At 35.8% G+C, this 15,249-nt stretch overlaps 2 protein-coding genes across 4 annotated transcripts in view; both read right to left on the bottom strand.

Moving 5' to 3' along the window:
* Positions 1-3,744: 3,744 nt before the first annotated feature.
* LOC112509586 (5-oxoprolinase) lies at positions 3,745-11,599 on the bottom strand. 3 transcript variants are annotated; one of them, XM_025114608.1, is made up of 3 exons: positions 11,495-11,599; positions 6,342-10,157; positions 3,745-4,053 (listed from the first exon to the last, which is right to left on the bottom strand). In XM_025114608.1, exon 2 carries the CDS (start codon positions 10,150-10,152, stop codon positions 6,355-6,357), a length of 3,798 nt encoding a protein of 1,265 aa, XP_024970376.1. In that variant the 5' UTR covers positions 10,153-10,157; positions 11,495-11,599; the 3' UTR covers positions 3,745-4,053; positions 6,342-6,354. The 3 variants fall into 3 exon arrangements, with proteins under 3 accessions (XP_024970376.1, XP_024970375.1, XP_024970377.1); XM_025114609.1 differs by lacking the exon at positions 3,745-4,053 and having other exon boundaries at positions 6,715-6,822; positions 6,894-10,157; XM_025114607.1 differs by lacking the exon at positions 3,745-4,053 and having other exon boundaries at positions 5,958-10,157.
* Positions 11,600-14,414: 2,815 nt separating this feature from the next.
* The window catches only part of LOC112508938, a 14,877-nt gene continuing 14,042 nt past the window's right edge, over positions 14,415-15,249 (bottom strand). Inside the window, exon 10 of the mRNA XM_025113802.1 lies at positions 14,415-15,248. Coding sequence (XP_024969570.1) covers positions 14,575-15,248 — 674 coding nt within the window. The 3' untranslated portion in view covers positions 14,415-14,574. The remainder of the gene's footprint in view (position 15,249) is intronic.

A 15,249-nucleotide genomic window follows, 5' to 3' on the forward strand; every position in this document is an offset into this window, starting at 1 on the left:
AGAGCACAGCCTCTTGAAAGCTGGGTACATCAAATTTATCAATTTCTGTGTAATCGATCATGTGGGTAAATCAAATTGCATCAGAGTACCAAAGGGCCGGGCAGTACCTGGTAACCACACCTTCAAAGTCTCACCAATGATGAAAAGTGTGTTCAAGTTTAATTTACCATATATAGATAGTATATACTTTTAAAAAAATTGGATCAGAGTTGGAACGAACTTAGAGAACTAAAATCATTGCTTTGCAATTAGAGGAATTGAAGGGTAGCATCAGCTTCATTAGAGGATGTGAGATCGCTGAACAAGGATATGCAAAAAGTCATGCAGGGAACGGATTGGTTCCTCAAAGCGCAGGAGGACGCTGCCAAGCACCTAGATACGCCGTCGAATGAACCGCCTATTGAAGACGAGGAACCGTTTAAAGGGTGATGCCCGTGACGGTCCATGGATGGTTACATTGTGCTGGATGTGAACTGTCTATTTGCGATCAAGGGCCAAAAATTGGAAATTCCAATTAGCAAACTTCCCAAAGATTATATACAATTAGCAAATATCCTTAACTGCAAAAGAATATTCCTGGGTAGAAACGCTTTCCTCAAATTAGGGGGATTCTAGAGGCAAGGGAGAGAATGTAATATACCTGATGCAAAGTGCGTGGAGTCATCTTATACAAGAGTAGCAACTTAGAGCACCTCTAGCAAATTGCCCGAAATGGAGATTTTAGGCAAATTTTTGCTCAAGCAGATTCTCCGTAACTTTCTCCAAGAAACATGAGAGAGAATGCGAAATTCTCCAAATTTTGGTAACTCCCTAAAAATTATTACCATGAGAGAAACGTTTTTTATTATAATCCCACCAATAAGAAACCTTGATGTTAAATGTTTATATGAGAGAAATAATATTCTATTAAATGTGAAACATTTAAATAAAATAATTAATGTTGCAATCTCCAAATTAAGAATCTGTTGGAGTTGAATGTAATTCTTTTTAGAGATTTTAAGTTTTGGTTCTCCATCTTGGAGAAATTTTGGAGAATCCGTTAGAGATGCTCTTACAATAGACCAAAATCTCAAAAAAAATGAAGGAAAGAAAGCGAGAACGATGAGGCATGTGGACTGACCTCTTTGACATTTTTACCATGAAGAAAATGATGATTGCCTATTCCAAACCCCATGGATCTCAATGCGGCTTCAGGGCCATGCAGAGATTGGATCATCTGAGTGCAAATCCCCTAGAATTGAACTTGAAACAACCAAGGAAGCACAAAAATACTTCTGCCAGCGTTGTTCAACAGTTTGAGCTACAAGATATTTATATGGATGTGAATCACCCTTCAAACTGTCCAAGCACACAAGATAAGTAGGTGGAGCCAAAGGAAGAGAACCAAGGCACTTAGAAACAATAGTTGCACCATTTCTGATCTGCAATGATGATCCAAGTACACTATCTGCATAGATGATGTGATTATAAGTATTCAAGATAGCAAAATTCTTATTTTGGAAGAAAAGGGCAGGGAGTTCATACCATTGTTGTTACAATCAATGGTTCTGGATGAATAATCTTTGAGATGTTGGCAACGACAATCATCATTGTTGCATTTACCACGTAGTTCAAACATGCAAAAAGACCAAAAGGGGTTGATTGCTAAGTTGTTGGAGCAAGAACCAACTTCAGGGACATACATGTCCAATAAGGAGTTTTTATTTGCATTGGAAATTATATCAGTAGGTGTGGCCCCACAAACATCCATCAACGACTTTCTTTTCATCATATATATCATTAGTGTGGATCTGCAGGTTTTTGGTATGTGAAGGCATTGAATTCATGTCGGAGGTGAACTTTGCATAACCAAAAGCACATCTCAGAATTGGCACAGCCAAAGAAGATCCATTATTAACAGAAAACTTCTCAGCAAGGCACTGGTCCTTGATACCCATAGGATGCTCAGATATCCTTTTCTCTGACCTCCCGACATCTTTTTGTTGCATGAAAAATATAATGTATTAGAAACAAGGACAACAATAGAAGTGCCAGAATACTAAGGATTTGGTTTATTTACTTTTGGTTATTATTCTGGAGGGGAGACCTTGATTGTCTGTTCTTTTCAAATTTAAGTTAATCATTTCTATTTTAAACTTGAAGCCATGAAGTTAAGCAGATATCAGTTATGATTTATATCTCTAAGGTATTAGTTTTGCTGCTATCTCGCTAAAATTATGACAGCAAGAGGATACTACAGACATCCCAATATATAATTGAATTTTGCATCAAATGAGTTCTTTCTAAAACATTGGAAGTGCCAATGTTATTTTGTTAGTTTGAAATAGTTTGATAACAACATTTGACAGTACAAAAAGAGACTAGAATAGAAACAACTGGGAGATGAATAACCAAAAATTCTTTGTTAACTTCAATTTTGAAAAGCACTTGGTTCAAGCATCTGAATTCAGAAGTGAACTCATTTTTGGGACAAATGCAGAACCTTCATAAGAAGGTACCAGAACACCAACTTCAAGCTCACTCCTACGAATAACATGTACCTTCAAAATCATTAAGTTGGTCCTTCTCTGTCTCAGGAGATGGCATGTTTCCAGCACCTTCCATTATTTTCCCATCCTCTCTTTCAACCGCAGTATCCATGCTCTGACCCAATTCATTCTTCTTTGAAGTTTTAATTCCTAACCTTGCAAACAGTTGAGACCTCAATGTTGCTTCAAGAAGCAACAAGTCTTCAGTGGGGTCAAGGGTAATTGTATGTTGCATAACTGTGCATACAAGTTTGCTAGCAATAATACAAATATACAACCATGTCAACATTTGCCTGGAAGACTGAAACAGACATGTAAGTTGTATGTCACCTGAGGTTAGGACCGTCAAGTAAACATGTCCAGTAATGGAGGACCAAAATTCTGAAGCACCAAAGACCAAAGTCAATGATAATCCCAACTAACATAAGGCGCCACGAAGATTCTTGTCAGCAATCTTTGTGTTCACTAGATGATTGCAGTATTAACATGTATGTCCTTAATCCTTATTATGATTGATTTATATCCTCAGTTGAGATTGAATGATTTACCATTCAACCTTTCCCTTTTATAATCCACATAAATCAAGCAAGCATAGATATCATCCTCACTTACCTTATCATGTAACATTATCAGCCATCAAGTTGCATCGTTGGTAAGTTCTTAAACCCGCTAACTGGTAAGAGTTGTTTCTCTCAGTTACCGGGTAAAACTATCGATCCCTGTCATGCCTCTCACTGGGTAAAATTCAAATTCTTAGTCGTTGTCATGCTCAATCAGTAAGGTAAGAGCTTATCCAGTAGGCGTCTAGTAAACAGCCCCGTCATTTTCCAAAATTTCCTTTATGGTACAGTGTTGTATGTTATTACCTCTTGTAAAGAGACATACACATTTGTTAATCTCACCTATTTGGGTTTGATGATAATACCAATCTAACACTTGGTAAAATAGTTTCTTGTAGTTGTAAGACACCGAAAACTTGAACTGACCGATTGAGATTGTAATATGTGTCGGGTGTCCCTATATGAAATGATCAAACCGACTTATACTTTGATCCTATGTTCCTGATTTCCTCTTGGTATAATCCTAACACCCCCGTCAAGTCAAAGAGAAGCTAAAAAGGCGTCAAAGCAGATCAGCATGAAGACTAACTAATTGACATTCTATATGGGAGGTTCAGTGTCCCAAAAGCGAAACTCTGATTCGAGCCAGACTGACATTCTATTCGAGCTGCTTAATCTCTCCCTGCATAAAGAAGTTGTAAAATGAACATAAAGAGTCTTGGAGGTTGCCTCTTGTGAGGACTACAAATAATCATTGTTGTTAATCTTGGTTTTTGATAGAAAAAGTGCAAATGCATAGAGAAGTATAAAGTACATGATGATGAATAGAAGAAATAGGCAGTGTCAATAACTTTGAACTAGCATAAACACATACGAACAATTAAATGAGCTAGCTTATTAGATATCTTCCATTCCCATCTAAGACCAAGAATTATGTTTTCTTCAACCAATCAAGATCTCCATACCTACAAGAACCAAAAGAAATCACGTAAAAACAGATGCCAGACTGGAATGTCGCATCTATGGTGGTTTTATATAGCAAAAAGGGAACACACTCTAATAATGGCAGAAAATAGGGCAAATGCATGAGCTTGCTTAGAAAATACACACAAGGAACACTCAACAGAGACGAGTGAATTCCATGTTTCAGGGTTATCTATTTGAAGAGTTTCACAGCCTAAAATACACTCATATCATACAATTTGAGAACAGTAAACCACTTGAGGCATTTTCAGGAGCAAATCATCTGAATCCTATGAGACTTGATTATGTGTAGCTTCTAATACAACCTTAAATGCCATTATGCTTGTTCAATTTTACACATTGTTACATTAACATATTTGAACCACGCTTGCTCGGGTTTTAGAGTTCATCGAGTTGAATTAGAAGAAAAACAAAGTTGGGAGGGAAGTTGGTGAGGACACTCATTTGCTTTCACTGTGTTAAATTTTGGATAATAGAGCATTGATGGATCTTAGTCCTATTGATAATATATATAAGCCGAACTAAGGCTGTTCATCGGTTGACATCCATTGGATGTGAGGGGAACCGAACCAATCCAATTATCCATTGAATGTTGGATTTTGCCAACCGATCCAATCCAATGGATGATTGGATCGGTTCGGTTCCATCCACTGGATACTTTTATTGGATATCCAATGGATGATCCGTTGGGATTAGATCCATCCAGTGTGTTAATTCAATCCAATTCTCCAACAATGATACAAATTGATTAATCACTTTTAATGTGTGTTAAAACCAACACAAGGGAGGTTAAAAATTCAAAGCCTCACATAAAACAAATTCCGATTTAAGCAATTTGAAAATAAATTAATTGGATGATAGTTGGATAATGGTTGGATGGACAACTGGATGGTCATCGGATGATTAATTGGATGGGTAATTGGATGTTGATCGGTTCGGTTCGGTTTTGGTCGGTTCTGGACTGACATCCGAGAACCTATCCAAATTGGATGTTGAAATTTTCAATCCCATCCGATGCAATTACAATTGGATATTCAATTATGGTCAGTCCGATCTAATTGGATCAGTCAGTTTCAATTGGATCGGTTGATTTTCTGCACACCCCTAACCTAAACCACTTCATATATGTCTAAAAAAAATGATCAAATTTGATAAAAGATTGAGTTTTGACTTGTAAAAATACTTGAGATATCTCATATAGAAGTAAACAAATCCAATGAATCCCACAAGAAGTGGGGTCCAGAGAGGGTAAGATGTATCAGATGTTCCTCTACCCCAAGAGGTATAGAGGTTATCAGTTAAAGGTGAAGAGTAGTAAGTATATCAGAAAACCATATTTAAAGGTAGTTGCATTACATAATTTGCTACTATTAGTTCAATTACTTGATATCATCCAATAATAATTCTACAAACTGGGGCAAAGAAACAAGAACCCTAACCTACACTTTAGGGAACAATTAGATCAATAAAGACCAAGATATATTAGTTAGAATAGATAGTCCGAAAAACACTCTGCAAGTGCCTATGAGTGTGTATGGGGATTGGGAAGTAAATAATCACCGGTCACTACACATGCTTGTACCGAGTGAAAAGGCCTCTATTGCAACACATGTAGGAGGTGTCTATTGAAAAATGTTGCTTAGTGAATGCTCATAAACTTTCTGACAATCATATATATATATATATATATATATATACCCTGCTATTATATAAGAAACCTTATTACAACAATTTCCACCCAAACAAACAGTATATATACACATCAACCAATAACATTCTTATATAATTCGTTTGACCCTGATCTTGCAATCTCCATTTAACATACACTTATTTTTTTTGTAAAATCATAAAGAATCAACAACCAGAAGTGGAACAAATCCAACAAGACTACTTAAATGCTTGACTTTAAGCCTTATAATTGGAACAAGTATACTTCTACAAGCACATAAATCGAAAACATGAGTAAACAAGAATGAAAGGTTACAACAATCAGATATTGTCAACAAATAATGAGCAAAAAAAGAGGTATACATTTCTATGTGCACAAGTGTAGATCTTTAGACTAATTTATAATAGAACTAGTTGGAATCCCTTAAATTGAGAGATTTAGCTCTCATCTTTCCTTATTTTGCTTGATTTAGTTTCCTTTATCTTCTCTTGTAATCTTCTACCCATATAAACTAGTCTAATGAAAAGCATACGAGAAAGCACTATTCAATTCATTATTCATATTGGTATGTATATGAATATGAATAAGCATTATCCATACCTAAAAATGAGAATCAAATGCAACCCCATCCACCTCCACCAGGAGTAAGAATCTGAAGAATTTCTCCTGCTTCCATCTTGATAGTGTTTTTACCTCCAAGATAAACCCGGCGTTTATCTTTCCTTAGAAGATAATTAACCCCACGGGCCCCATCTTTTCCTCCCTTGAGCCCCTTGGGTGCATGGACACGTCTCTCTGAAAGAATGCTCACAACCATCGGCCGCCTGAACTCTATCTCCCTAATCAGCCCATCACCACCTCTATGGATTCCACCACCTCCACTCTTCTCTCTTAACCCAAACCTATGCAAAAGAACAGGATACCTCTGTTCAAAAATCTCTGGATCGGTCATGCGAGTATTAGTCATGTGGCATTGGACCCCACTTGTTCCATCCCATGTAGGACCGGCCCCACTTCCTCCAGCAATTGTCTCGTAGTAACCAAAAGTGTCATCACCAAAAGTAAGATTGTTCATGCAACCCTGAGAACAAGCACAAGCTTGAAATGCCATAAGTACAACATCTGTTATCCTCTGTGAGGTGAGAACATTACCTCCCACAACAGCAGCTTTATCACTAGGAGAGAGGAACGATCCAGGGGGTATATAGATTTTAACAGGGGCCAAGCAGCCTTGATTGAGAGGAATATCAACATCAACCAAACAGCGAAGACAGTAAATAACCGCAGCTTTTGTCACAGCTTCTGGAGAATTCCAGTTCCCATAAACTTCAGGACTCGTCCCAGAGAAATCAAAAAATGCTTCTCCTTTCTTAGAATCTATAGTAAGCTTCAAATGTATTAATGAACCATCATCCATGTAATCTTCTTCTTCAATGGTAAGAGAATCAACAGACTCTGAAGAAACTTTGGCAGGGATAGACTTTAGCATTTCTCTCACTGCTTCTTCTGCATTTTGCTGAACATACGTCATGTAAGCCTGAACCATCTCCAAGCCATAGTGCTCAATAAGCTCCTTAATAAGAACAATTCCTCTCTGATTTGCAGCTACTTGGGCATGAAGATCTGATAGATTGTCTTGAAGTCTACGTGTTCCGGGTATCTTATGAGATGACTCATCAGAACTTGGGAATCGAAGAAGCTTAGTGATTCCCTCTTCTTGAAAGATTCCTCTTTCGACTAGTTTGAATGCTTTTATAGCAGCTCCTTCCTCCCATATGGACTTTGAGAATGGTGGCATACTTCCTGGAGTGATTCCTCCTATCTCTGCATGATGCCCTCTACTAGCAACAAAAAAAACCAATTTCCCGTTATCAAAAACAGGCGTAATAACAGTGATATCAGGCAAATGGCTACCACCAGAACAAGGATGATTCGTGACCAGTACATCTCCTTCATTCAGATTTTGTCCCCAATATTTGAGTTGCCACTGCACCGTGCTAGACATAGCTCCCAAGTGAACGGGAACATGAGGGGCATTAGCCACTAAGCCTCCGTCAGGGTCAAATAAAGCACAAGAAAAGTCTAGCCTTTCTTTGATATTTGTGGATATGGAAGTTCTCTGCAATGTCCGACCCATCTGTTCAGCTATACCCATGAACCTGTGATTGAATATAGATAGCTGCACAACATCTGCAACCTTTTCCGACACTTTCACACTGACTAAACTCGACTCAAGTTCAATTTTTATGTTTCCATATTTGGTAATTATAGCTTTACAGTTGGGTTCAACTATGACTGTGCTGTTACCATTCATAATAACTGCAGGACCAGATATGAGATGACCATATTCCAAGTCCTCAAGTTTGAAGAGAGGTGTTTTATGCCATCCATTTCCAAAGTAGACCTCATATTCCCCTTGAGCTTTAGGGGTACCAGACGAACTTTTTGTGGCTCTTGGCTTTAAAATATTCGTCACTCCAATACCACGAACCCTTACATCACATATCAGGATATTTCTGTTTTCAAGCTTGAATCCATATTCCTGCTCAAACAACTTAACAAATTCAATAGCATAATCACTTCCTGATCCATCTTCATTTCTCTTCCCCTTCACCATTATAGCAGTATCAGTCCCTTCATACCTCAAATTTAAGTATGATTCAGTTGTAATACTACTTTCTCCAAACCCTTGGTCTATAAGTTTTTGCTTTACCTGCTTCAGTAACAGAGATTCTCTGCGTGAAGCTTCTACCACAGATTCAGGACCATAAGCTACAGAATAAGGCTCTTGTGCTTCTTCAATAACATCTGCCAATCCCATCCCATATGCACTTAGGATCCCACAAAATCTGTGCACTAATACCTCATTCATACCCAGTGACCGTGCAATGGCACAAGCATGTTGTGGTCCTGCACCTCCAAAGCAGGCAAGAGCATGATTCTTGGTCTCATGACCTTTCATCTCAGTCAGTTGTCGAATAGGACGACACATTGTCTCATTAGCAACATTCACAAACCCCTGTGCAATCTCCTCCACTGACATTTCCTTTGCTAATGGATCATGGCTGTTTCTATAAGAATTAATTTGCTTTGCAAGTTTCCCAAATTCTTCTCTAGTTTTGTTGATATCCAAAGGTTGATCTTCATTCGGACCAAATATCGAGGGAAAATAGTCAGGAATCACGTAGCCCAAAATAAGATTCGCATCCGTGACAGCCAACTCCCCTCCTTTTCGATAGCATACTGGACCTGGATGTGCACCTACAGATTCTGGCCCAACTCGGAATGCTCCAAACTGAAACTTCAGCTTTGAACCTCCACCAGCAGCTACAGTGTTGATGTCAAGCTGAGGTGCTTGGATTATAGCTCCAGCTATCTGTGTTTCAAGAACTTGTTCGTAGCTTCCAGCATATCGGCTCACATCAGTAGATGTGCCACCCATGTCAAAACCAATGAGGGGTTTGTTGGTCTCCAGCCCAAAAAGTGTCTGAGAGTAACCGACAACACCGCCTGCAGGACCTGACAACACTGCTTTGTGGCCTGAGAATCTACTTTCCGGAGCAAGACCTCCATCTGATTGCATAAAAAGAACATTCACCCTTCCTAGATCATCAAATTTAGAAATGAATCCTGACAAGTACTCTTTGATAACCGGAGTCAAGTATGCATCCACGCTAGCTGTGAGACCTCTAGGAACAGCTCGAACCATAGGAGTCAGAGAAGAAGATAATGAAACATGCTTGAACCCCATGCTTATAGCCAACTTGTTTACAGCAAGCTCATGATGTGGATATGTATAAGAATGCATCAACACAACTGCTAAACACTTGATTCCTTTATCCAAGAGACCTTTAAGTAAAGGTCTTAAAGTTGCTTCATCAACAGCCTTCACAATCCTGACCTGCTCACCTGAAATTCCCATAACTACATTTGACCCAGCAGATTCCGGTTCATGTATCTCTGAATCCTGCTTAAGAACAAGCTCAATTCTCTCATCAACTTCTATAACCTCCTCATAAAGATTAGAAGGCTTTAACACAGTAAGGTCAAAAATATTTGGGCGAGCCTGGTTCCCAATCTGCAGTAAATCCCTAAATCCTCGGGTCACACACAATGCAATTCTCTCCCCTTTTCTCTCTAAAAGTGCATTTGTTGCAACAGTAGTTCCCATTCTAATCCACTCAATCTTATCAGTAGGGACTTTTGAAGTCCTAGGAATCCGATTCCCAGTAAATTCTTCCAAAATCCTCCTGATTCCTTCAACAGGAGCATCTTCATAGTTGGATGGATCAACGGACAACAACTTCATTACTTTGCCGTCAGATTGACCAGGAATTTCAGCATAGACATCAGTGAACGTGCCTCCTCTGTCTATACAGAACCTAAGTTTCCCTTCATCCACACTGCCCATGGTTCCTATATACAAATAATATACACGGTCATAAGAATCAAAGCAACAGAAACTTAATATTGACATCAGACATGTTTAGGACTACTAGAAACAATAAGTAGTTTACAAGAATCAGATCAGATAAGTTGGACAAAATCTCCTTTAATGATAACCTTTGTAAATTATGTAAATTGCCATTTAAGTGTGTATGTGTATGTGTTCCAACAATAGGTTATATATATTCTCTAATATCAACCGCAAGTTAGTATATCCAAAGCATGCAACCTCAAGAGTTTTAATATCAACTAAAATATAAAAATAAATAAAGCAAGGTAATATATTTTTTATATGGAATCAATTAAGGTAGAACCATTGATTTGCTTCTCTCCGACATAACCTTTCTTTTCTCATACTAACAAAAAGAGTAGTGCTGATTGCAAAGCTAATAAGGAACAAAAGAAAACTGCTAAAACGAGGCAAATAACAAGCACTAAAACCAGAAACATAAGATGAAAGTTATGCTTCAGAGAAGCGAATACTATAAATTAACAAAACTATTGAATCGACATGAATCAAATCCCTTTCTATTTCGTCCAAATCAAACATGTTTACTACTTCAAGACCTCTATGTGCTCATCCAATTAAGCTATCCATATTTTGCTTCACAACATTTGTCAGAATATCTGCATTTTTCTTAATATCACGCACAATGCGTTTGACAGAACACATTTTACGATGTTCCCAATTATGTTCTCAATGGCATATTCTAATATGTGACAGAAGGTCAGATTTATGCTAAAACATGAACATGAATAGACCTCAAGATGTCCACTCAAATATAGAATCCATATACAAGGCACCATGACGAATTGAATCAATTACCATAGCTTATTACAAAAGAGAGACCGGCCAAAAACCGCCAAAGGGTGTCGACTTTAAGGCATATACTACAGATATCATATACTATAAGAGGCAAAAATTATTCAATTTCACGTGTATATTAGTGCAATTATAGATAGATGGAAAACTACATCCCCTCCTGAATAAAAACCTAATCCCCATTGCCTTCTTGAAAAACACATACAACAAATGATGTCCAGTACATCAGTATATTTCACCTAAATTAATGAAGGATCTACAATCTAAAATTTCACCTAAAATTTAACACAAACAAACAGAAAATATCATCTAAAATTTAACCTAAACTATCACGAAAATGGTTGGTTTAGACATTCCTTCAACGAAAATATCACCTGTGGTTTCTTAAATTGATGAGAACGAGTGACTAAGCATGAGTGAAGGTAAAACATCAAAATAAACGGAGAAGTTAAAAGTTAAAACATAAAAATAATCGAATTCAAACCCGTTGTTGGAAGACGATCAGTAGATGAGAGCAAGTGACTGAGTGAGCGACCGATTAGGGTTTCTTCTTCACGCTGGCGATTGCTGAGTTGCTGTACGGAACGAGGTTTGAGGGTGAGGCGTGAGATTGGATTCGGTTACTTTGATTGGAAACAAATTAAAGAAGATAAATCTATAATGAAGAAATGGACTGATTTAAACAAATCGTTGGATTAGCTTAAAAATATCTTTAATTTTTTTATGGACTAAGTTTTAACATTTAAAATTCTTTTATATGTAAATAAAAGTTTATATAGATCTATACTATATTATAAAGTATTTGATAAAAATTCTTAAAAACTATTTTTTATGCATAAACTACTGTTTATTAATATACATTACTTAAAATTCAACACTACAAGTAAATTATACGTAAGTACAACTTATTAAAGTTTCATGTTTGAATTTGTGTAACTAACTGTAAATAAACATAATCTTAAAGGATAAATATCTCATTTTAATTATAGAATATCTAAAATATAATTAAGATAATTATTGAATTCTAACAGAATATTTAATTATTATTTTAAAATTTTGTTTTATTAAATCAAAAATAAATTAATTCGTTTTTAAACTTCAATTAAATTATAATAAAAAAATCGAATTAACTATTTTAGATAGTTAATTTGATAATAATATCGCTTATTTTTTTAAATTTTTTTATAATATCTTCAAATTTATATTTCATTCAAAAATAAAAACATTTTTTTTTCTCAAAACCACATAAAATCGCATTATAACATCGATAGACCCAAAATATAAAACAAAACATTAAAATCAAGATGTATCTCGTTACATTGTGCGAGTACCATTCTAGTATATTTATATATTAAACGAACATTCATGAATATAAAAGAACGAACGTAAATGAACGAACAAGACATTTGTTCATGTTCATTTAAACAAAAAAAAATTATGTTCGTTCATTTATTAAATTAGAAAAATACTCGTACAATGCAGCGAGATACATATTGATCTTAATGTTTCGTTTATTCTTATCTCTATCGATGTCAGAATACGATTTTATGTGGTTTTAAGAAAACGATAATGTTTTTACTTTTAAATAAAATAAAAATTTTAATATATCATAAAATTTTGAAAAAATAACATAATACAATTTTTGGTTATAATAATATAATTTTTTAAGTTTAATAACAAAAAATGTATTTATTTTTGGTATAATAATATAATTTTTTAAAGATAATAACTAAGTATTCTATTAGAACTCAATGATTATTCTAATTATATTTTAGATTTTTTATAATTAAAATGAGATGTTTATCATGTATTTAATTATGTTTATCTGCAATTAGTTAAATGAATTCAAACATAAAGCTTTCATAAGTTGTAGTTACGTACAATTTACTTGTAATCTTAAATTTTAAGTAATATACATCAATAAACAGTACTTCATGCATTAAAAATGATTTTTAAGAGTTTTTGTCAAATGTTTTATAATATAGTATAAATAAACGAACATAAACAAACTCCCAGCCGAATGGCTGAACGTTCAATTCGTTTACAGACCTAGGTATTGTCCACCAAAGAGCCCTAAACCCTGCGTGCAAGCCAGATCAGGCTAAATTTGGCCCGCACAAAATCAAGTTAACCCTGATTTTTATTTTTAAACCCGGTCCTGATCAAGGCTTAGAAGATAAGCCTCGTTAAAGCCTATCAAACTAGCCGTTGGAGGTTTGAAAAGACCTGGATCTAAGTGCCGTCCAAAAAATATCTTTTATGCCAAAAAAAAAGTTGCCAACGGCTATTTGTGTGACCGTTTTTCCTTCCTCAAGGATGTCGTGTTTTGCTTCTCTAACACTTAAAGTAATCGTTATTTTGTTTTATTGTAATTTGACTATTTTATCCTTAAAATCTTGAAGTTTGAGGGGTGATTTTAGGAAAGAGATTTAAGGTGAGTTAGTACAAGTACAAATATAAATAGGTATCTTTTTCACACTCAAAAAGCTTTCATCTATCAAGACGTCTCTCTCTCTCTCTCTCGATTCTTGAATCGTAAAGTTTTTTTAATTTATGATATTGTTGTACAAAAAAGCTCTTTAAGTTTCGTGTTCAATTCTCAAGTTTTGTGATCTCATTATTTTCATACCGATTTTTCAATCTTAGAATTTTAGTACTCATTTTTATAATCTCGTAATTTTAGTTTCATTCCTAAAATTCTTGTATCTGTTTTAAAATTCTCATTAATTTCGTATCATTTTTAAAATTTTCGTATCGTTTTCAATGTTCTTGTAATTTTGTATTTTAAAATGTCTTCAAATCAAAGTGCTAACAACATCAATACTTTTACCACCACATATACGGCAACTCAAAATTACACTATTATCACCAATCACAACCTTAAACCTTCGATTTGGGAAATATTTGGTTTTGTATTGGTTGAGGGGGTTAAAAAAGGTTAACAAGGTCAGAAAATTCCGCGTTGAAAGAATACGTGAAAAAATCTTGCTCCAGTATGATAAGACACGAGACATAAGCATATCAAATGCAAATTGGTCTCAACATGTCCAATTAGATTTCCAATGAAGGCATGCCACTTCAACATTTCGATAACCAACCAATCACGACAAGGATACAAAATATGAAAATACCCTCCAACCAAAAAACAAACCGGTAAGTCATACTACACTGAAAGGTGAAGCAAATTTGGCTAAACAAGACATATAAACCATTTTTTTTTTCAAAATTGACGTCATTGTGTGCTTTTAACATGTGATATAAGTGTTGTCATGTTTTTTTATTTTGACATATACGAATCCAACCGTGTGTGTACGTGTACTAAAAGTATTGGTTCAAAATATCTTCAAAATAAGAACTAAATGAAAACAAGAAAATCAACCAATCACAAAACAAGTAGTATTAAAATAAAAAATGCCAATGAGTTAAAAGTAGCTTGTAAAGCAACTGCAGCCATTTGCATACAGTGCCTATTTCTATTCATCATCATGTATTTTTATACTTATCTCTTTCTTTTTCTTCTATCAAAACAAAAATACACAATATTTGCTGCAAAATTTGGTTTATCTACAACCAACCTCCTATTTGGTCAATCAAAAGCTTTATACCCTTTTTTCTAGCCATTTCCATCACTCTATTTACCTCATCACTATTATTACCATATAACCCCACATATGATTTCCACAGTCTCATTGAATAAGGGTAAACCGATAACGCCCTTTTGTGAAAACTCTCCAACATAGACGTAAAATCTGCTAATCTTTTTAACATACCGGCTGCCTCCACCCATACAGATTCCGGTGCAACTGGAACCGCCTGAAACAGAGAATCCATCAAAACCGCACTTGCCCAGAAACTAATGCTGGCATTCACTCCTGAATACGTCTTGCAGATACAGAGTGCTAGCTGATAATTCCCTGGCCTCATCTCCATCAGTGCTTCGGCGAAATCTACAATGTCTGTTACTCTTTCAGAAGATTGAGGTGGTAAGAGAGACGGCCCAAAACATGATTCAAGAACTAAGTTCACTAGAGAGAAATCAGATGAGATGGGAGTCAGTAGATCGTTAACGAGTTTTTGCGTCTTTGGGTTCCTGATGCTTTTGATGAAGCTTCTAGAAAGTGGTTCAGAAGGAGGCAAAGCACGGGAATCCGTTAGATAGCGGTTCAACATGTTCAAAAAGCTGTGTAAAGAAGCTTCTTCACCCAGAATGGAACCATTTTTGAGCAAACACGCAGCATG

The sequence above is a fragment of the Cynara cardunculus genome (genome assembly GCF_001531365.2).
Source record: "Cynara cardunculus var. scolymus isolate 2C chromosome LG 3, CcrdV1, whole genome shotgun sequence".
Classification (NCBI taxonomy): Eukaryota; Viridiplantae; Streptophyta; class Magnoliopsida; order Asterales; family Asteraceae; genus Cynara; species Cynara cardunculus.

Bases quoted from the DNA above. Each gene is read 5' to 3' on its own strand.
- LOC112509586 (XM_025114608.1), bottom strand. From the start codon at position 10,152: ATGGGCAGTGTGGATGAAGGGAAACTTAGGTTCTGTATAGACAGAGGA.